Consider the following 21,803-nt stretch of genomic DNA (forward strand, 5'->3'; position numbering starts at 1 on the left):
TCCCTACTAATATATGTCATGCGAGATAATATTTCTAAAATCATGCCGTCTGTTGGGCTGCTTCTTGGCTTAGAATGTTCCTATTTTAATTATAAATTTAATAGAAAATATGCTTCATTGAAAATCATTTCTGCTGCCATATGTAAACATAACACTTTTGTTAGCACTTAAAAAAACTGTGCATAGACACACAGTGTGTTGTCACCTTAAAGAAATGTGTAATTTCTTGATTTAAAAAAAAATTTTTTTTTATCCTTTAGAGCAGAAAATTCCAGAGGAAGAATACATTATTTTGATAGATGGCCTAAATGAAGCTGAGTTTCATAAACCCGATTATGGAGACACACTTTCTTCATTTATTACCAAAATTATTTCTAAATTTCCTGCCTGGCTGAAGTTGATTGTAACTGTAAGAGCAAATTTTCAGGTAATATAAAAATCTCAACTCTTTCACCCAGTCCCTCTTCCAAAAATTTTACAGTGATTAATATGAACACCAAAAATGCTTATAAATCATTTGACTGTTTAATCAGAAACTCTATTAAGACTGTGAAAAATTAGTCCAGAGAGTTCCAAACTGGCACAGAATATGACCTTATTTTCAAAGGTATATTCATCAAGATGTCAGGTAACTTTCCTATTAGCATTGAATTCTACCTGTGCTTCTGAAACTGAAATGTCCAGGCCTGGTTTACCATAATTTCAATTTATGAACTGAAACTAATCCAAGTCTTCCAAAGCATAATTGTTTTAGATGGATGCTTAACATATATGCTAATAGATTTAAAATTTTTTCCTAGGAGTACCTGTTTATAAAGAAGAGAAACATTTTTAATGTCACTTATTAAGGAGGTTATATTTTAGTAATAAAAATTGAGATGTGGTTTGATATTAGCCAGGTCAGTAGGAATGAAGAAAACAAGAGTTCATTACTCTGGGATACTAAAATCTTGTTCTACATATTGACTTAAACTTCCTCCCCCAAGTCCCCACCAATGTAGGTCCATGTATCACTTTTTCAAGACTCTTTATGTAATTTCAGTACTTTGAAGAAACCTGATTTCATCAGAATGGGTAACTTTTCTACCCTGAGCCCTCTTTGCCTTAGTATATGGTGTTTATAACGTGCCATGGCTGAAAATAATACCACCTGTTGGTTCTGAGCTGATATTGGGTTTCCCTGGACTTGGCTAAATTGGTCTGGACAACAATTATGCATTTTGTCACTGGGCTTATACTTGAAGTCTTTCCAAATTGATAGTGCCCTCTAGATCTTGGGGCCTTCAGGAACCCTGTGTCACCTCTGCCCCATCTTGTAGGACTTCAGAACCGCCTTCTAGAACCTTGTTAGAGACACTGGATGTTTTTACTTTTTAGTTTCTTTTAGATCTAAACTATAATTTTCTTTAAAAAGTCTTGGTTTATGTTTCCTCTATTAAGCAAAAATGGGATTAAATTCAGGGTGTTTTTTTCTTTAAGAGAAAATGGAAACAAGTTCAGTTGTTGGCATAGCAGATAGTTATTTTTTTAAAAAACATCAAACATATGAAGCACAGTGAAATAAGTTACAATGATATGATAGCCACATAACCTCATTTGAAAATTTTTTTATCTTATGCAGTAGTGAGATATAGAGATTTCAATTATCCATGTTCTCTCTTATCCTTATTACTGTAAATGATCAAAGAATTAGCTGTATCCACATGTGAGTTCTTCTCTACTAAAATATATATATATAATGCAAAATAATATTTCTAAAATCATTCCATCTGTTGGGCTGATATTTATAAAGGCGTTAAATAAGTGTTGTGAATCTGATTGTCATTTTTAAAATTAATTTATTTTAGTTTTCAGCATTCACTTCCATAAAGTTTTGAGTTCTAAATTTTCTCTCCCTTCTTCTCCTCCCCCCTTTCCAAGATGGTATACAGTCTGATACATATACATTCATATTAAACATATTTCCACATTAGTCATGTTGTAAAGAAGAATTAGAACCAATGGGAGGAACATGAGAAAGAAAAAACAAATAAAAAAAAGAGAGTAAGTAGTAAGCTTTGATCTGATTGCCTTTCTTAAAGAGCTAATTGCACCAGAGGAAGCATAGATTGGAAAAGCATTGGATTTGTATGCAGATACGACAGTGAGGAAGATAAAGAATTTTCTGTGTATGTTATTTTAGCTCTTTATGAGACTCTGCCTCTTGAGCCCCCAGAGTATTTTTCAGAGGAAACTAGCACTACAAATTCCTCAGGTTTGAGGAAAAGAGATTAAAACATACAAATTCAAACTGGAAATATTTTTTGACATCATTTTATTATCTGTTGCTAACTTAAGAAAGTTACTAATGCTGTTGAATGAGGTGTGGCATTTTTGACTTGATTTAATTTATTTATACTTTCTAGGTTATCATGATCCACCTCTGAAGTAAAATCCCTTTTCCTTCTGGATACTATTGGATAGTGTATTAACATTTTATCTTACCTTTGTATCAAACCAAATACCAGCCTTTTGGCCTTTGTATCAAATTCATGTGTTTATGGAAAATATAGAAAGGAAAAGAACCACGGATATACACCAAAACAAGCAAACAAGCACAACAAGGTTCTAATCTTTAAAGTTTCAAAAAAGAAGGAAAAGAAAAACATTGGATTTGGAACCAGAGGATATTGGTTCAAATCCTGAGTCTCTTCTTATTATGTGTTTCACTTCTGGCAAGTCACTTAACTTTTACTTACCACAGTTACTTCATCTTTAAATGGCTAGGCTAGAAAGCTCTCCAAGGTCTCTTCCATCTGCAAATCTACGGTCTTATGATTCTATTTGCATTGCTTTGTAAAGGGGCCTATTTTCTCATATTTTAGGTCATTTAAATAGTTCTCATGTCTTTGGTCAGTGCTGGCAAACTCTCTGAGTAGAGAGAGAGAGAGAGAAAGAGAGAGAGAGAGAGAGAGTGAGAGTGTGTGTGTGTGTGTGTGTGTGTGTGTGTGTGTGTGTGTGTGTGTGTGTGTGTGTAGCCTTAGGGCTTGTTTTGTTTGAATTTCTCAGAGAAGAGCTTTGGGAAGGGCTTTTTCAATTAAATCTTTCAGTGGGGTTTCTTTTCAATAACTTTTTCATCTTCATTTGATCCCATTACATGTTTTATTACAAAACCTTGAGTCCCTGTAATCCAGGATAATCTTTCTTGAAAGAAAAGCAATGAATCTGGTTTAAAATGCTACTTCTTCTTCCAGGGAATGACACTGTGTGTATGATTTCTTTCCCCCACAGGAAATCATAAGTGCATTGCCATTTTTCAGAATTTCCTTAGATGATTTCCCTGAAAACAAAGAGATCCACAATGATTTGAATGCCTATGTCCAGTATAGGATCAACAGTAGCCAAGAGATAGTCAACAACATTTCTCTAACTGGGAAGGCAGATGGTGTCATCATTGGCAAAGTGAGCAACCATCTTGTTATGCGGAGCTTGGGATCATACCTGTACCTGAAGCTGACGCTGGATCTCTTCCAAAGGGGACATTTAGTGATTAAAAGTGCGAGCTACAAAGTTGTTCCTGTGTCTCTGTCAGAACTCTATTTGCTGCAGTGTAACATGAAGTTCATGACCAACTCAGCCTTTGAAAGAGCACTTCCCATTTTAAATGTGGCTCTTGCTTCCCTTCACCCCATGACAGATGAACAGATTTTTCAGGCTATCAACGCTGGTCATATACAAGGCGAACAGGAGTGGGAAGATTTTCACCAAAGAATGGAATCCCTTTCGTGCTTCCTGATCAAAAGGAGGGACAAAACCCGCATGTTTTGCCACCCTTCCTTCAGAGAATGGCTTGTTTGGAGAGCTGATGGTGAAAACACCGACTTCTTGTGTGAGCCAAGGTAGCTTCAGAATTGCTTTTGCCTATATTCGCGGTTCCTTGCCCTAATATGGGAAATAGACTTTTAACACATATGAGAAAACAATACGGAATGAATAATTTAGTGGTACCATGTGGCATATTTATTTAGTGGGTTGTTTATTTGTTTTTAGGGCAAGCTGGGTAAGAGGCAAATGAAAAATTATTTCTCCTAGCAACTTTATTTATTCATATCCATTCAATGAATATTTACTAGGTACCTATTGTGTATAGACCATTACTATGAGAGAATTAAAAATGTAGATGTCATCGCACCTGCCCTTAAAATCTTAGAATGCTTAACAGTCTAGAGGAAGAGGCAGTGTGGTGCAATGGGAAGGACACTGGATTTAGAGCCAGAGGTACAGAGTTCAAATCCTGGCTCAGTTGCTTACTAATTTTGTGAATTCAGCAAGTCACTTAGCCTCTGTAGGTCTTTGGTTTCCTCATCTGTCATTGAACTAAGTGATTTTTAACATCCCTTTCACCTCTAAATGTAGGGTTGTATGACCTGTTATATTCAAGGGTACTTGATAAATGAATTAGAGAACTGTAGAACAGACTACTGATTCAGGAAGAAGCACATTCCTGATAGCTGGAGAAGAGAGGAGAGGGCCAGATTGGTTTCACGATGGAGCAAGTTTCTGAGTCATTTGGTAAAGGATAGAGAGAATGTAACTGGCACATAAAGAAAAGAAATATACCAGGTTTAGAGAACAGTATGAGCAAAGACATGGAGATGTAGGGAAAGAGAGGTTTGGGGCTGGGGGTGATGTGGAGATCAGGTTGTGCTATAGTTTAGTTGAAACAAAGAATGTAACAGTCAGAGTAATATGAGATAAAGCTAGCAAAGTTAGGATAATGGATTGTGGAGACCCATGAATGGTAGAGAAGGACATTTGAATTTTATTAATAAGCAGCAGCAGTGGCCCAGCTGAAGTTTTATAATACAGATATACAGTAAGTCATACATACTCAATTGCATGGCTTTTCTCTAAGGAGATTCAGCTGCTGTGGAGCAGGAGTAGAAAAATGAAATAGTTACTTAGGGATTAGGATCCCCAAGTTGGGAATGGGAAAGTTCAGTGGGGCAAGGGGATTTTGCAGGGTACTAACTTGTCTAACAGTCAGATAGCTGATCAGTGGATGAAGATTATGTATGGAAATTATTGTGTCTGGAAATAATTAATATTAAATTAGGGAATCTGAAGAAAAGTCAAATGATAGTTTCTATATGAATAGGAGAGGTAAATGGATAGGAGATTGAAATTTCATTCCCAGACTATAAAGTTCTTTATTTTGAAAATGGTGCAATCCAAGAAATGATGATAACTAATTTATGAGTGATGTGTAGTGGAGATGGAGATGTTGGTATTGAGGAATTTAGAGCTTCAAGGGATTGTCAATGTGCATATTTAAATGCTAGAGGGTGGTAGAGGAGAGGATAGAAAAGTCCATGAGCCAGGTATGAAAATAATTGAGAAATTCACAACAATGACCTAAAGTAGGTAGATAAAAATACTGCAAGTGGGAATACCCTAATCCTTTTTGCTGAACTGACTCATTGTACTCTTTGGGTGAAAGAGACTAGATTAAATAATTTTTCTTTGCTCTCTTCTTTCTTCCTCGCCTGCCATTTTTTCACAAGAAGTTCATTGTATTTCCCAAGAATCCTGCTTTCTAGGAAAGAATCTCTTCTGATGTCCTATTCTGTTACCCTGTCTTTGTGTGGAAGTAACTCTGGCTTCCCAAACTCTGCCTGAAATATACAAGCTCAGTCTGGTTCTGCCAAACTTGGAGGGCTTCATATCATAGAGCTGGCCATAGACTATACATCCATGGATCATGGGGCTTCCTAGCTGTGTGTGTTGTCTCCTTTATTATGCCTGGCACATAGTAGGTGCTTAATAATTATTCGCTGACTGAATCATGAGTAAGAAAAGATTGGCCATCTGTTGGAACTTCGTACAAAGGTATAGAATGTGTGCCACTTTAGTGAAAGCATCAGCCTTTGAAGTAAGGTACCCTGTATTACATAGACTATCATGCAACATGTGATATACCTTTGAACGAAATGACCTTTAAAGGTCCCTTTCTACTCTAATTTGCAGTATTTTCCTAAATTTATTTTTATTATTCAGAAGTCAATTATATTGTATTGCTTCTTCCTTCGCCTTCCTCATCACCTTGGCTTTTCATTACCATTACTCTTGTCCATCAGTTTTATTGCCTGGTATTATTTCTGGTGTAATATTTATTTGAGTTGGAAGAGGTTGACTAATCATGATGTTTAGGAGTTATTAGTGGATTTTCATTACTCGGTTCTCACTTTAGCACTGACTTTTTGCATCTCCCCTCCACTGTAGACTCACTCTAATTATGCCTTATGTGCCTATAAAATTTAATTTCTGGGAATTGCAAAAGGTAAGGGGCATTAAAATCATCTTGTGCTTGCTTGGATAAAGTTGCACTGGGGGTCCGTGGAGTAAATCTGTGGCAGACGTGGTGACTTGAATGCTAAGCACAAGGGATGCAAAGAAAGGTAAAAGATTGTCCTTACCCTGCAAGAGCTCAAAAATATAATAGAGACAACACACACATATTTATTACATAGTCCTAAAAGTTGGTGAATGAACGTACCACTTCTTGTTTCTCAGAACCAGAAACTGATTTCTTTTTTTTTCCTGCTTACCTGAGAATGTGTTTGTTTTTTTTTTAAAGGCAAACCATTCAGAAGGAAAATTAACATGAAACCTCAAAGTGGGAAAAGCCAAATTTCTCCCCTCTTAAGGCTAGATCTCTTAGTTTCCCTGTGGTCCACTTCCCCTACCTATAAAATGGTCATCATCCACCCATAAAACAGGAGTGATGTGAAGCAGATGTTTAACTTAAAAGTAATTTACTTTTAGTTAAAGTAAACTTTCCTTAATGTAACTGCTTAAAAATGTTTTTTAAAAAATATATGACTTGGAAATTATGGGTATTTTATCATTCAGATTAACAGCCTTAAAAAGACATCTTAAAAATATTTTCTTCAGGTAGTAAATATTTATTCTTTAATCTACCATTTCCCGCTTTTCCTAGAAAAATTATAGATGTCGCAGGATTAACAATTTCATGATAATTAAAGCAATAATTTTGTGATGGTCAGTTTGAGATAGATGGCTGGTAATATAGTCCAATTAAATTATGTAGAAACATTAAGCCGACCGGTAGAAATAGTTCAGTCTTTGCTCTTAGAATGACCAAGGTTTTCACATTCACTCTAGTCTCCTTTTCTTCCTAATAAGACAAAAATATTGAGGTCAGATGCTATTCTGCATATTATATTGGTATTTCTCTAAGCACTTCTAGATCTTGGGAGCTCTTACATAAAGAAAGTATTTCATCACCTTTCTGACTTTGACTAGTGATGGGCCAACCTTTTAACAAACTTTTCTCTTCACAAAGTGCTGCTTCTTAGTTAAGGCATCTCAAATCCTCTATAAAAGGAACATTTGTGGAAAGATTTTTTGTTTTCCTTTCTGTCACCAATTCTCTAGGAATGGACATGCTCTTCTGGCATTCATGTTTTCCAGACAGGAGGGAAAGTTGAATCGCCAACAAACCATGGAACTTGGGCATCACATTCTTAAGGCACATATTTTTAAGGTAAGTCCTGGATTGGTGGAGGAGTCTAATGGTGTCAGTCCTGTAACTCTCAGAAGCCTGGCCATAGTTATGAAAATTGTTTCTGTTTTGTTCCCCTTCTTTTTCCCAAGTGCTATAAAACTTTTTAGCTTTTAGCCTTTGATGTTTCTTGTGATAATGAGAGGAGACTTGGAAAAAAATTTATGTCTTCAATTAATTCACAGGGTCTCAGTAAAAAAACTGGAATTTCTTCAAGCCACCTTCAAGCCTTGTGGATTGGGTACAGCACTGATGGACTGTCAGCCGCTCTTGCTTCCTTGAGAAATCTTTACACTCCCAATGTGAAGGTAAGGAAATGTGTTAAAATGTAAAATCAGAGCCAGAGCAGCAAATACTATGACCTTTGCCAGTGATTTCGCTTAGTATAATTATCCTTTCTTCACCTTTCAGTGATGGATAGTGGGAAGAGTGTTCATTATCAGAACTGTTCAGTCTAATAGCATTTTCTCAGTGAAAATCTCAAAGGCATTTTTTTTAAACACTGCATATCAGGGATTTGTATTTTTTTCCTTCTGTTTGGGTAGGAAAGGTGAGGAGAAGGCCATGGCAAGGAGTTTCCCTCAATAGCCAGCCTCACCTTTTCAGCGGGGTACTGGACAAAAGTAATTCTCCTAAGGGAACCAAAAATAAGAGACTTCCAGAGAAAATTGATTCTAAAAATGTTCTGAATTCACAAAATCCTAGATTCTCAGAGTTGGAGGAGATCTCAGTCATTTAGTCCAACCTCTCACTGAAGCTTGATTTCCTTTTGCATTATCCTTAGTTTAGCATGGCCATGTCTGATAAATGTCTTATATTGACTTGTTCTTTGGTTCATTCATTCATTCATTCAGTGCAGGAAATTTTGTTAGTTCCAAGGCTTCCTTCCAGCCTCTGCTTAAAGAACTGCATTGATAAGGAACTGTCTTGGGATTGCCCATTCCATTTTTGAGACAGCTCTAATCAGAAGTCATTTAATTACTTATATTTAAGTCACCAGCTCTTTACGAAGTAAGCTCCTTGAGGGCAAGAATGGTTTTATGTTTGTTTTTGTATCCTCAGTACTTACCACAGGCACATAGTAAGTTCTCAATAAATGCTTATTATTGTTGGAAATACAGTGGTGAAAACAAATGGACCCTTCCCTCTGGGAGCAGCTGTTCTATTGGGAGGGAATTCCATGTGCATAAGCAATGTCATTTTAAAAGGGAGAGCATGCTGGGGGAATCAAGAAAGGAATCCAAGCCAGCCTTGTTTGGTCTTAGTTTTTCTTTCTGTAACCAAGTCCAATAACTCTAAACTGCGTAACTGAATTATCTTAGCTTGGCCCATCGTTAATCAAGTTTTGATAACTGTCACAATAGAGGTATAGAGCCGGCCTGAGAATCCAGAAGTGGATCCGAATCTTGTCCCTGATACACACCTACTGTGTGACCCTGGCACAATTCCTTAATATCTTGGTACCTTGGACAGTGTAGTGTAAGACTTTTAAATTTCACTGCATGTGGATGAAATCACAGGTCTAGTTAAAAAGATTTTTTAAATGGTCAGAAGGAGATTGTTATACAGAGAATACATTTTGTGGAGGATTTCATTTTTCTACTTGTATATTTGCTGTCATTAGTTTTGTCCTCCCCACAGCATGTTCATCTGTTTTCTAATAAATGTTGTTTTCTTGATCCGCACTAGTGTTTGATCTTGGCCTGGTGCCTGCCTGCCTAAACCATCAGGCTTTTCAGGGGTCCTCGGGTACCATTCTTCCCTAACCATTGGGAAGCCTAGCTGTTCTCTATAATAAATACCTGTAGTTTCTGAGTATGCTTGTATACATTGGCAGCTGGTGGCACAGTGGGTGGAGTGCTTGGACTGGAGTTAGGAAGACCTGAGTTCAATTCTGGCTTCTGACACTTTACTAGGCATATGGCCTTGGGCAAGCCACTTAACCTCTGTTTGCCTGTCTCCTCAACTGTGCAATAGAGACATATTATTGCCTCCCAGAGTTGTGAGAATCAAATGAGATAACGTTTGTAGGTAGTGACTATAGTACCAGGTACTATATATAAATAGTGTATGTGTGTGTATAAATACTGTATTATGTATAGTACTATATAAAAATTCTGCTGCTATTATTTTTATTACAATATGTGTGATTTTAGGGGGACATTTTTGGTGGTATATATCAATTATTTTTCCACCAAATAGAACTCACTGTAGAAGTAATACATTTTTCTAATGTTACAACCTCTTTTACTGTTTTAATTAGAGTAAAAAATTAAAAAGGATCTAATGTCTGGCAAGTCTTTTCCAGCAACCACTACTTTTGCACTCTAGGTGTGGCCCCAGACAGGGAAAGTGGACTCTGCTATTTTGAAAAGCAGTATTGTGCCTCGTCTAGTCTCTTTTTTTTTTTTAAATGGATGTACTTATTTATTTATACATAACGAATTAAATCTTGGTGGAATATTTGATACTGCAGGACACAGAACACCTTCAAAGTTTTTCAGAGTTGATCAATAGTTTGATTTTATAATTGTCAACGCCGAGAATGCTGTTTCCCATAAATATGTAGTACAAAATGGCAGAAGTATGTTTAGAGTCATTTCATAAATTGTTGGAAACTCTGTCCTAATCGCAAGCCAAAATTTATTTAACATTTATTTTAGGAAACTCAAGTTTTTAAACCTGTGTAACTTGATAATTTGGCAAATTCTTGTTGAAATTTTGATGGTAGATGACTTTTTTTTATTTCAATTGAATATGATTTATGAATCTAACTTAGTTTCTAGAATCAAAATTTGAAGGGAAGTGTTACTGAAACTGTACCTCCAGGCACTTCAGATAATCAATTGTGACTCTTAGAAATTAAATCTTTGAGAAGGGTATTTTCAATTATAAAATCATCTGTAGCTGTAAACATTTCTGATGAACCATTCCCACCCTATTCTTCAGTATGATAACTTTTTAGTAAACCTTTCATTTTCATGTTTTAACATAAATGTTACAATTTTTCTTTGAAGTAACCTGTGTAAATCATATTTTTCTTTTTTTGTATTTAAATTTATTTAAGTTTTCAACATTCATTTCCACAAAATTTTGAGTTCCAAATTTTCTCCCCATTTCTCCCCTCTCCCCACCCCAAAATGCCAAGCATTCTAATTACCCCATCACCAATCTGCCCTCCATTCTAACATTCCTCCCTTCCCTTATCCCCATCTTCTCTTTTGTCCTGTAGGGCCAGAGAACTTTCTATACCCCTTTACCTGTATTTCTTATTTCTTAGTTGCAAGAACAATATTCAACAGTTGTTCCTAAAACTTTGAGTTCCAACTTCTCTTCCTCCCTCCCTCCCCACCCATTCCCATTGGGAAGGCAAGCAGTTCAATATAGACCATATCTGTGTGGTTTTGCAAATAACTTCCATGATAGTCATGTTGTGTAAGACTAACTATATTCCCCTCCATCCTATCCTGCCCCCCATTGGTTCTGTTCTCTCTGGATCCTGTCCCTCCCCAAGTGTGTTGACTTCAAATTGTTCCCTCCTCCCATCATCCCCCCCACCCTGCTTATCCCCTTCTCCCCCACTTTCCTGTATTGTAAGATAGGTTTTCATACCTAAATGAGTGTGCATTTTATTCCTTTAGTCGAATGTGATGAGAGTAAACTTCATGTTTTTTTCTCACCTCCCCCCTTTTTCCCTCCACTGAAAAGTCTTTTACTTGCCTCTTTCATGAGAGATAATTTGCCCCATTCCATTTTTCCCGTTCTCCTCCCAATATATTTCTCACCCCTTAATTTCATTTTTTTAAGTAAGAATTCTTTATTTATGCTAATAGAAATAGAGAATTATCCAAGGCTCTCTTAAGGTATACCTCAGTCTTGAACTCTGATTACTTGTGTGTTTTCTTTTTTTTTTTTTATTTAAATTTTTAAAAATTCATTTATTTATTTATTTAACTTTTAACATTCATTTTCACAAAATTTTGGGTTCCAAATTTTCTGCCCTTGTGTCCCCTCCCCCCACCCCAAAACACCGAGCATTCTAATTGCCCCTATCACCAATCTGCTCTCTCTTCTATAATTTCATTTTTTTAAGATATGATCCCATCCTATTCAATTCACTCTGTGCTTGTGTGTGTGTATGTGTGTGTGTGTGTGTGTGTGTATGTGTGTATGTGTATGTGTATGTAATCCCACCAACTACCCAGATACTGAAAAAAGTTTCAAGAGTTACAAATACTGTCTTTCCATGCAGGAATGTAAACAGTTCAACTTTAGTAAATATGATTTCTCTTTGCTGTTTACCTTTTCATGCTTCTCTTGATTCTTATGTTTGAAAGTCACATTTTCTTTTCAGCTCTGGTCTTTTCATCAAGAATGCTTGAAAGTCCTCTATTTCATTGAAAGACCATTTTTTCCCCTGAAGTATTATATTCAGTTTTGCTGGGTAGGTGATTCTTGGTTTTAGTCCTAGTTCCTTTGACTTCTGGAATATCATATTCCATGCCCTTCGATCCCTTAACGTAGAAGCTGCTAGATCTTGTGTTATCCTGATTGTATTTCCACAATACTTGAACTGTTTCTTTCTAGCTGCTTGCAATATTTTCTCCTTGACCTGGGAACTCTGGAATTTGGCCACAATGTTCCTAGAAGTTTCTTTTTTTGGATCTCTTTCAGGAGGTGATTGGTGGATTCTTTCAGTATTTATTTTGCCCTCTGGTTCTAGAATATCAGGGCAGTTTTCCTTGATAATTTCATGAAAGATGATGTCTAGGCTCTTTTTTTGATCCTGGCTTTCAAGTAGTCCCATAATTTTTAAATTGTGTCTCCTGGATCTATTTTCCAGGTCAGTTGTTTTTCCAATGAGATATTTCACATTATCTTCCATTTTTTCATTCTTTTGGTTTTGTTTTATGATTTCTTGGTTTCTCATATAGTCATTAGCCTCCATCTGTTCCATTCTAATTTTGAAAGAACTATTTTCTTCAGTGAGCTTTTGAATCTCCTTTTCCATTTGGCTAATTCTGCTTTTTAAAGCATTCTTCTCCTCATTGGCTTTTTGAACCTCTTTTGCCAATTGAGTTAGCTTATTTTTGAAAGTGTTATTTTCTTCAGCATTTTTTTGGGTCTCCTTTAGCAAGATGTTGACCCAATTTTCATGCTTTTCTTGCATCTCTCTCATTTCTCTTCCCAATTTTTCCTCCCCCTCTCTTACTTGATTTTCAAAATCCTTTTTGAGCTCTTCCATGGTCTGAGACCATTGAATATTTATTTTGGGTGTTTGGGATACAGAAGCCTTGACTTTTATGTCTTTCCCTAATGGTAAGCATTGTTCTTCCTCATTGGAAAGGATGGGAGAAGATATCTGTTCACCAAGAAAGTAACCTTCTATAGTCTTATTTTTTTCCCCTTTTTTGGGCATTTTTCCCAACCAGTTACTTGACTTTTGGGTCCTTTGTCAAGAGTAGGGTATAGTCTGGGAATCTGTAAGATCTCAGTTCCTCCAAGGTGGCACAATCAAGCCTGTACAGTGGTCTGGGATCAGGGAAAGATTTTTGTGCCCAGAATCTTAGCAGAGTTTCCTCTCCACAGCCACCTGACCTCCAGTTCTGCCAGGTCAGTACTAGGGGCTGAGATTCAGATAAGCTGCATGGGCAGGGCCACCATTCAGTGTGAGATGAAGATCAGCTGCCTCAGGGCCTCTACGCAGCTGCTCAGTGCCCCCAGGATTTTTACGATCCAGCAATGGATGTGGGCTGCTGTAGGGGCAGCTGTGGGAACTGCTGCTGCCTGCCCAATGTGGCCTCCGTGGCTGCTACCTAAGGCCAGAGCTATGGGAAGGCCTTGTCCGGTCTCTTCACTAATTTAATTACAGATGATGGTGACAGTGGTGCAGTAGGACTCTTTAGCCCATGAGATGGGAGTGTGACAGGCTCTTTCTCCCCTCTAGGCAGATGTGCTTGGGACTTCTTTCATCATGAGCCTTTCTCATCCAGTCCTCACCTACATTTACATTTTTTTACATTTCCCATTGTTCTTATCTCTATGTATGTTTTCTGTCTGTATTAAGCCATGTTCCCTCTGTTGATTTCTGGTTTATGATAGAAAGAGGCACCCATTTATTAATGCATTTAACATTTGTGTTTGTAATGTATTTTGGAAAATACGTTATATGAAAGAATGTGTCGGGAGCGATATTGTTCACATGTAAGCATGATCTCCTTTGAAACCAAATAATTTCTGCTCTCGAATCCTAACTCTAGCCCCCTCTCCAGCCTCTGAGCACATGTAAGCTTGAAGTGATTTTAGATGATTTTAACCTTCTTTGACCTGAATCTAGAGCTTTCCATAAGGTTGTGTCAAAAGGAAGCCAATTGTACCCTATTTCTGCACATCAGCACCTCCCCCTGTAATCACTAACCCTTTCAGATATACCTCTTTAGGCCTCAGTTTCCTTCTCATCCATCAAATAATGGAGGGTAGGACTTGATGTCCTCAGGCACTCTTTCAAGATATAGATTTCTTATTCTTTTATCGGCATTTATTGTTACTTAATGCATTGTCAGCACTGAAAACTTATCATTCTTTCCTTTAATTTCTCCAATATGTACTATTTTTATTTCTATTATCTTTGTAATTTAAAAAATGGAGAAATTAAATGTGAATTGTCTTTTTGATGAACAGTATTTGCCAAACAGTAAATTAGTAAGGGTAATTTATATAATGAGCTTGACCACCTCACTATAAATTTTTTCCATTTTTTGCCCATCATAGTTTTGAGATCTTTCAGAGCTTTTGATTTTGTAAAATTTCACTCTTAAGCAAGTTTATGTTTCTTCCTACCTACCCCTAACCAAACAGTTATGTAACTTGTTTATGAAATCACTCACTTTTCACTTTTTCCTTCTCTCTTATTTTTGTTATCCTTAGAAAGGAAAAAAAATTGTGTGTGCTTCACAGAATCTTGAACAAATTACAATTTAAAATAGTGTGTCTAATTAAGAGACTTTTTTTTTTAGAGTATTAAATGTTTTTATAACAGGAATGAATGTGCCATTTTGAGCACTAATCACAGTTTTCCACTTGGGTTAAAGTGATTTAACTTGTTAAGGAGAGATTACTTGCTGAATTTTTATTTAAATAGTATGAGTTCCACTGACCTGGCAAACATATTTCAGTCTTGCAGTTTGAACTCTGCACTTTGTAACACCCAGCCTCCTTTCCCAGCCAAGAATCTTAAATGACTCTCTATTTGCCTGTCAATGAATGCCTGGCTATAAATGAAAGCACTGGGTGAATTATTTTGCTCACATGGTCTAGTTTGTGAATAACTTGCTAGACAGGGATGGTTCTTCCCTGACTTGAGCCCCTGGAGAGTCTGTTTCCAGAGGGCTTTTCTGCCTTGGAGATTTCAGTCTGTTCCTACCCTGGGTTAGAGGAAGCGATGTTTTTGTTGATGCTGGTTTTCTTTTCAGGTGATCTGTGTTCTGAAACAGACTAGAGCCCTTTTTCCTCAGAAGAGGGATAACTTAGGTCTCCTCAGGTTATCCTGAAGACCTGGAAGTGGTCCAGGGAAACCTTGGGATTCAGGATGGAAGTGTTTCCCAGCTGGGGAACCACCTGGGCTCACAAGGGTGGTTAGCCAACAAAACTCTTCACTTGGCTTTATGTTGGCTCATTTTGTTTTATTTGTAACATTATTGAGGAGGGGACTTAAGAGGTTTCATTTCCAGGTATTGTCCAGGAGTAGAAACCACTCCCCTCAGTTTTTACTTTCATAGATGATCTTTTCACAACAAATACACCTTTTGGTGGGTCATGAATAGCTATTTAACCTTTTAGAAATTTAAAACAACTGTCTAAGTTTTGACCTATTTGAAGAAATAAATGTAGCACCTCCATGGTGTCAATTCTTTTCACCTCTGGAACATCTTTGGAGACTATTTTTGAAAAGCTCCCTATAATTTATGGAATGTAGATATGACTATTTGAACATCCCTGTTTGAACACAGCATAGGTTGATATGGGGCTGTTGCTTCATGGGCCATCCTTGAGTAGTTAGGAACAGTCTGTCATGAACTCTCCATTCCACTGAGGAGGGATCTCATTTCTAGAAAGCTTACATGTCCATTTGCCATAGTCCCATGAGGGCTTTTGGATGAGACCATAAACAGTTGTTCAGAGGGAATGTCTACCATGAATTTCTGTAACAGCTAGGCTGGGGGAACTCTGGCTGGTCTCTTCAGGCCTCTGTAGCATTGTTATTGCTTAATGTAAAATAACTTTTAAGGAAATGTGCTAAGAGAAAAAGGTAAGTTGGGCTTCTAGTAGTTAGAGAAATAGCTTCCTTCTTCTTCTGCCTGTTGGGTTGATCTGAGTTAGATGGTATTTAAGAATGCATATAGTCCAACCAATCCCTGAATGAAAGGAATTCCTTTTATGTTGTACTAAAATTTTTTTTTACTTAAAAGATTTATAGCCTCATCCCCATCCATTTCCTTCCTCCCCATTTCCACTTTGGATAGTTCTATTTGGAAACCTTCCTAATAACTGAAATATAAATTTGTAAATTTTTCTCTTTGCTACAGTCCACATAATTGTGCTATCCTCTACCTCAGATCTCTCTCATCTTTTCTATGAAAATAGCATGAAAGACTTCATTAAATATATTTCTGATATCTAGGTAAATGATGTCCATTACATTCTCCTGTTCTAGTAACCCTGACACAAAAAAGGAACAGGGTTGATCTGGCTTGACATGTTCTTGATGAAGCCACCATCCTTCATGGATGTTCACTAACCGTTCTCTTCAATTATCCTTTCTAGGATTTTGTTAAGAATTGGTATCACATTCATTTGACTATAATTTGCACTGCATTCTCTTTTTTTATGATTTTGTTATCTTTTTTTATAATATGATCTTTAATATTAAGGTCACATATCCATTTAAAATGTATTGTAGAATATGTTTTTTTTTTTTAGCATCTGCCCATTTCTTTTGTTGTTATTTTGGTTTCAGTGTTCTACAATCGTTTCCATATGTCTTAGATTTTTTTCCTCTCCCTCCCCTGCTCCCCCACTACCTCCCTACTACCTCCCTACTCCCTCCCTGAGATGATATACAGTTTTATATAGATTTTACATATACATTCCTATTAAATACATTTTCACCTTAGTCATGTTGCATAAAAGAATTAAAATGAATGGGAGAAATCATAAAACAAACCAAAACATAATACAAAAGAAAATGATGTGCTTCATTCTGCAATCCAGTTCCATAGTTCTTTCGTCAGGATCAGTTCATATAAGTCTTTCTAGGCCTCTCTGAAGTCTTCCTGTTCATCATTTCTTATAGCACAATAGTATTCTGTTACATTCATATACCATAATTTATTCAACCATTCCCCAGCTGATGGGCATCCCCTTGATTTCCAGTTTTTTGGCACCACAAAGAAAGCTGCTATAAATATTTTTGTACATATGGGACCCTTTTCCATTTTTATGATCTCTTGGGGATACAGTCCTAGAAGTGATATTGCTGGGTCAAAGGGTATACACATTTTTGTGGTCCTTTGGGCATCGTTCCAAATTGCTCTCCAGAATGACTGGATCAACTCACAGCTCCACCAGCAATGAATTATTGTTCCAACTCCTCCCACATCTTCTCCAACATTTATCATCTTCCTGTTTTGTTGTGTTAGCCAGTCTGATAGGTGTCATGTGGTATCTCAGAGTTGTTTTGATTTGCATCTCTCTAATCAATAGTGATTTAGAGCATTTTTTTCATATGACTATAGATAGTTTTAATTTCTTCCTCTGAAAACTGCCTGTTCATATCCTTTGACCATTTATCAGTTGGAGAATGACTTGTATTCTTGTACATTTGACTCAGTTCTCTATATATTTTAGAAATGAAGCCTTTATCACAGACACTAATTGCAAAAATTCTTTCCCAGTTTTCCGCTTTCCTCCTAATCTTGGTTGCATTGGGTTTGGTTGTGCAAAAACTTTTCAATTTAATGTAATAAAATTATCCATTTTTCACTTTATAATGTTTTCTCTCTCTTGTTTAGTAGAATATCTTGTAAGTGGTTGGTCTAAGCCTCATTTCTGCCATGCACTATATTCATAGTTTCATATCTATAAGGCAGATATGAAAGAAGCCACCTTTATTGGTGCTGGACTAGATGACCTCTGAAATTCCTTTCGAGCTCAACATTCTGTGATTCTTGGAAGAGCTTATTATGTGAAAACTGGAGTGCAGCTTTTAAAAGAGTGATTCATAAAATCAGATGATGGATCAAATGAATTTCCCACATCAGTTAAAAGAAAAACAACACTGGGCCAGTGTGATTAGATGTTTCCTTCCTGGGAAGTATGCTAAGCATAAGTGAATGAAAATTTTACAGGATGTCATGTAGAGGAGGCTGAGGATTTCAGAAGAACTGGACCAGGCTTTGAAGAAATTGTTGTATATCTAGGGAAAGAATTTCAATACTCAAGTAAAAGAATTGGAGATAAAACTTAGACTGTTGTTACTGGAGTTATTGGAGTGGTCTGCCAAATAATTTGGTACATTGTTTCTTTGGCTCTTAGAAAAAGTAAGACCAATGTGTTTGTTTTGATTGACCCTACTGGCTGTTCAGAATTTGGTAGATAAATAATTTAGATGGTATTATCCTATAATCAAATGAGAGAATTTTTGTTTTAAAAAAGTACTTAGTACAGTATTTGGCACATAGTAGGTGCTATGGAAATGTTTATTGTCTTTCTCTTCCCTATTTCTCTAATTATGAAATCAAAGTACAAAGAGAAGTTATTTGATTTGCCCAGCTAGTTAGTCGTGGTAGGTCTCTGCCTAGGATCTAGGCCTCTCGATGCATAGCTCATACTATAGAGCCTCCCATAACCTTACCTGCATTTTACCAGTTTATATTAATGACTGAAGTTCCAGGTAGAAGTGGGGGTGTCTGATAGAGAACTCCTGGCAGGAGTCAGGAGGATGTGATTTCATTTCTGTGATGGACAGAAATGACAATGGATGGTAAAGGACTGATTTCTGGAGAAGGCTTCATCCCTTATTCACAGGCTGATCAAAAGTGCTTTTGGCATTTTTGTATTGAAACATATAAAATATTTAAAGATAAAAATAAGATAGCAAATTTATATAGGAAAAATGTAAAATAGAAAAGCTCTTACAAATATGCAAGACATGATGATGGGTACTGGGTCTTTTGTAGGATATACTTGACCCCTCTTTTCCTCCCTTTCCCCATCTGTAAAACACATGGATAATAATGCCACTTATCTTCCAGGGGTTGTTGTAATTGATCAAATGCGATTATATTTGTAAAGTGCTCCACCAACTTTAAAGGGCTATACAAAAGCCAGTTGTTACTGTTGTTACAAAGCTGTGCTTCTGTGAGTCACAGTCTGAAGGTATGTTACAGTGTAACAACAAAGAACATTCATATTAATAATATGAAAACCAGAATGTTAAAGTGTGGATGGAAGGGACATAGTATTGCTTTTCTGATACCACAGTGGTTAAAGACTTCTTACTGTGGTCTATGACTTTGTGCCCAACCTTGTTGTTGATTTTTCTAGAAGTCAGTTAGAGGCCTCAGTGATGACAGATGCTGATTCCTAGAAATATATCATCCAGGCTTCTTCTCTGTGTGGATGAGTGGAATGCTCATAAGAAACTTGTGTCCTTGAAACTTGAATTCTTCTAGCCCATTATGTTATTGGGAAAGTTGGTGTTAGAAACATGCTTGACAATGAAAGTTATCAAGGAAAATTTATTAAAGCAGTGTTTAGAGGAATTGAACCAGAAGCCAACTCCATCCCTCTTCAGAAAGAGCGAATTGCCGAATACAGAAGCGATATCAGTTTTATACTGTTAGTTCAGGACTAATCCTCCCATCAGAGGATGGATCAGTCTATTCTCCTTTAGGTCACAGTCTTCTTTACACGCCCATTACATATCTCCTTGATATGTTCCCCCCTTTCCTAATGTATGAAATGTGCCTAATTTTGTGCTATTTCTCCCCACTGGGTAGAGAAGTTAGTATGCATGAAGTTTATTAAGCAAGGGCAATTTTCCCAGTCATTGACCCCAGCCATTGTAGACTGGTTTCAGGCTTAGTCCCCTTTATCAAGAACTGTGGTTTTCTGAAGGCTACCAACTGCCTCCTGATTGGTTGAGCCCACCTGCAGTTCACTAGCCTCCTTATCTGACTTATTTTAGTAACTTCAGCAGCTAGTAACTGGAAATTTAATTCTTTGCTGTCTCTCACATTGGGGATGGGATTGGGTAAAGCAGAGAGTGTGTGTGGTTTTATAAAGCTTAGAAAAATTTTATTATTTTAATATTTTATTAACCAGTACTTATAATGAAAAAATGGCTAGGGTTTTATAGAATGTTTCCTAAGGAAACAAATAACTTGTAAGTTGCCACAGTACTCCAGGTAACGTCTGCCACTGTCTCTTCAGTAACCTTGAAGTTGTTACATAATGACCTCCAGTTTCTTCAGTGACCTTGAAGTTGATGATAGGGTTCTGAATTCATGTTTCTGTTGTGCCTCAGATATATTTTAAAAGTGTCTTATTGATGTTCTTTTTTTTTAAACATCACTTTTAGACACACTCCTCCCCCTCTATCCAACTCAGTCCCCAAAAGAACTCACCTTTGTATTTAAGCAAATCCAAATGCCTGCCTCATTCCACCCCTTTATCCCACCCCCTTTGCTGAGGATTGCAATACGTGCTTTGCCATTACTCCTCCAAGATCATGGTTAGACACTGCATTGATTCAAGTTCTGAAGCTTCTTCATGTTATGTTACTGCGGTCGTTATGTGAATTGTTCCTGTTTTCTGCCTTCTTTGCGTTGCATCATCTCACACAAGGCTTCTCTACTTCTTGCTGCCATTTTCCATTTTCTAGGTAACAGTTCAGTTACTCAAATATTAAATGTGATTTGACCATATTGAATTTTTTGGTCCTTCTTAAAAATTTAATTTTTAGTCAATATAGTCCCATAACATATGACCAACCCTTGCTAGGGGTCTTACTAGAGAATAAATTATTCTCTTTTTGTCTGCATTTTGAGGTATCATTTTTCTGGCTTCAAACTACAGAACTTTTGTTGTAATGTCTTGTCTTTTGTGTCCAATTCTTTATGACTCCGTATGGAGCAGTTTCCATCCAGAAAGTGGAAATTGAAACAAGCAGAAAAGAGTGGCCACTTTTTGATGTATTCTGGCCAGTTCCAAGCTAGTTAATACTATAAGTAGTTCTAGGAAAAAGAAAACCATTTCTCTGTACAGCAGCAGCTTTCAGCAACATCTGCAAGAGAATTATTTTGTAGGTGATGGTGTTGCAACTGGCCAAACAAACAGCTGGCTTTACTGGAATGTGTTCAGCATTCGTAGTCTCAGGGGCAAAGTAAAAATCTTTGCCTTTTTTTCTTTTAGTAAAACCCCTCTTCCATTGTCCTTGACAAATGAAAAGCACACATGCCTTTCTTTTGTCCAGTACCATAGCCTTGTTCTTGCTACATGCTTGTGTAAATCTCTATTCATAACTTCATTATAAGACTAATAGGTTCTCATGTGGCAGTGAAAGAGGAAGTGGAAGAGGAGAGAGTTTAGGAAATAACATTCTTAGTGATTGTGAGGTTTTCAAATCTTATAAAAGAATAAGAGAACATGGAGGGGTTGTTGGCGCATTTCTTATTAAGCATATAACATACACAAAGCTTGTTTGGCAATTGTCCCACAGGTAAGCCGTCTCCTGATCTTGGGGGGAGCCAATGTAAACTACAGGACGGAAGTTTTAAATAATGCCCCAGTGTTATGTGTCCAGTCTCACCTTGGCCATGAGGAAGTGGTCATTCTTCTGTTGGAATTTGGAGCCTGTCTGGATGGGATGTCAGAGAATGGCATGACCCCACTCTGCTATGCAGCAGCTGCTGGCCATATGAATATAGTCTCTCTGCTGTCCAAAAAGGGAGCAAGGGTAAGTGGCACAAGCACACAAGATAGATTTTTATCACATTATGTGTAGACAGAGAGTATTTGTTTCCCAAAATGGAGTAGACTATTCATTTCTTCTCATCTTTGATCTTGGTATAATGGAACGTTGGGAGATGAGAGAGAGAAAACAAGAGAGAGACACACAGAGTGAATTTTAAATACGCAAGAGAAGCCAAGCCCTCCTTTGTCCCTGCTTTATAAATTT

At 36.9% G+C, this 21,803-nt stretch overlaps 1 protein-coding gene across 4 annotated transcripts in view; it reads left to right on the forward strand.

The window, feature by feature from the left end:
• TANC1 (tetratricopeptide repeat, ankyrin repeat and coiled-coil containing 1) overlaps positions 1-21,803 on the forward strand; it is a 259,324-nt gene that overhangs the window by 201,482 nt on the left and 36,039 nt on the right. For all 4 annotated transcript variants that reach the window (XM_072612108.1, XM_072612110.1, XM_072612111.1 and 1 more), the window contains 5 exons: positions 261-427; positions 3,271-3,878; positions 7,438-7,546; positions 7,750-7,872; positions 21,345-21,581. In XM_072612108.1, the coding sequence (XP_072468209.1) occupies positions 261-427; positions 3,271-3,878; positions 7,438-7,546; positions 7,750-7,872; positions 21,345-21,581 (1,244 nt within the window). The remainder of the gene's footprint in view (positions 1-260; positions 428-3,270; positions 3,879-7,437; positions 7,547-7,749; positions 7,873-21,344; positions 21,582-21,803) is intronic.

Source organism: Notamacropus eugenii, chromosome 5 (genome assembly GCF_028372415.1).
Source record: "Notamacropus eugenii isolate mMacEug1 chromosome 5, mMacEug1.pri_v2, whole genome shotgun sequence".
Lineage (NCBI taxonomy): Eukaryota > Metazoa > Chordata > Mammalia > Diprotodontia > Macropodidae > Notamacropus > Notamacropus eugenii.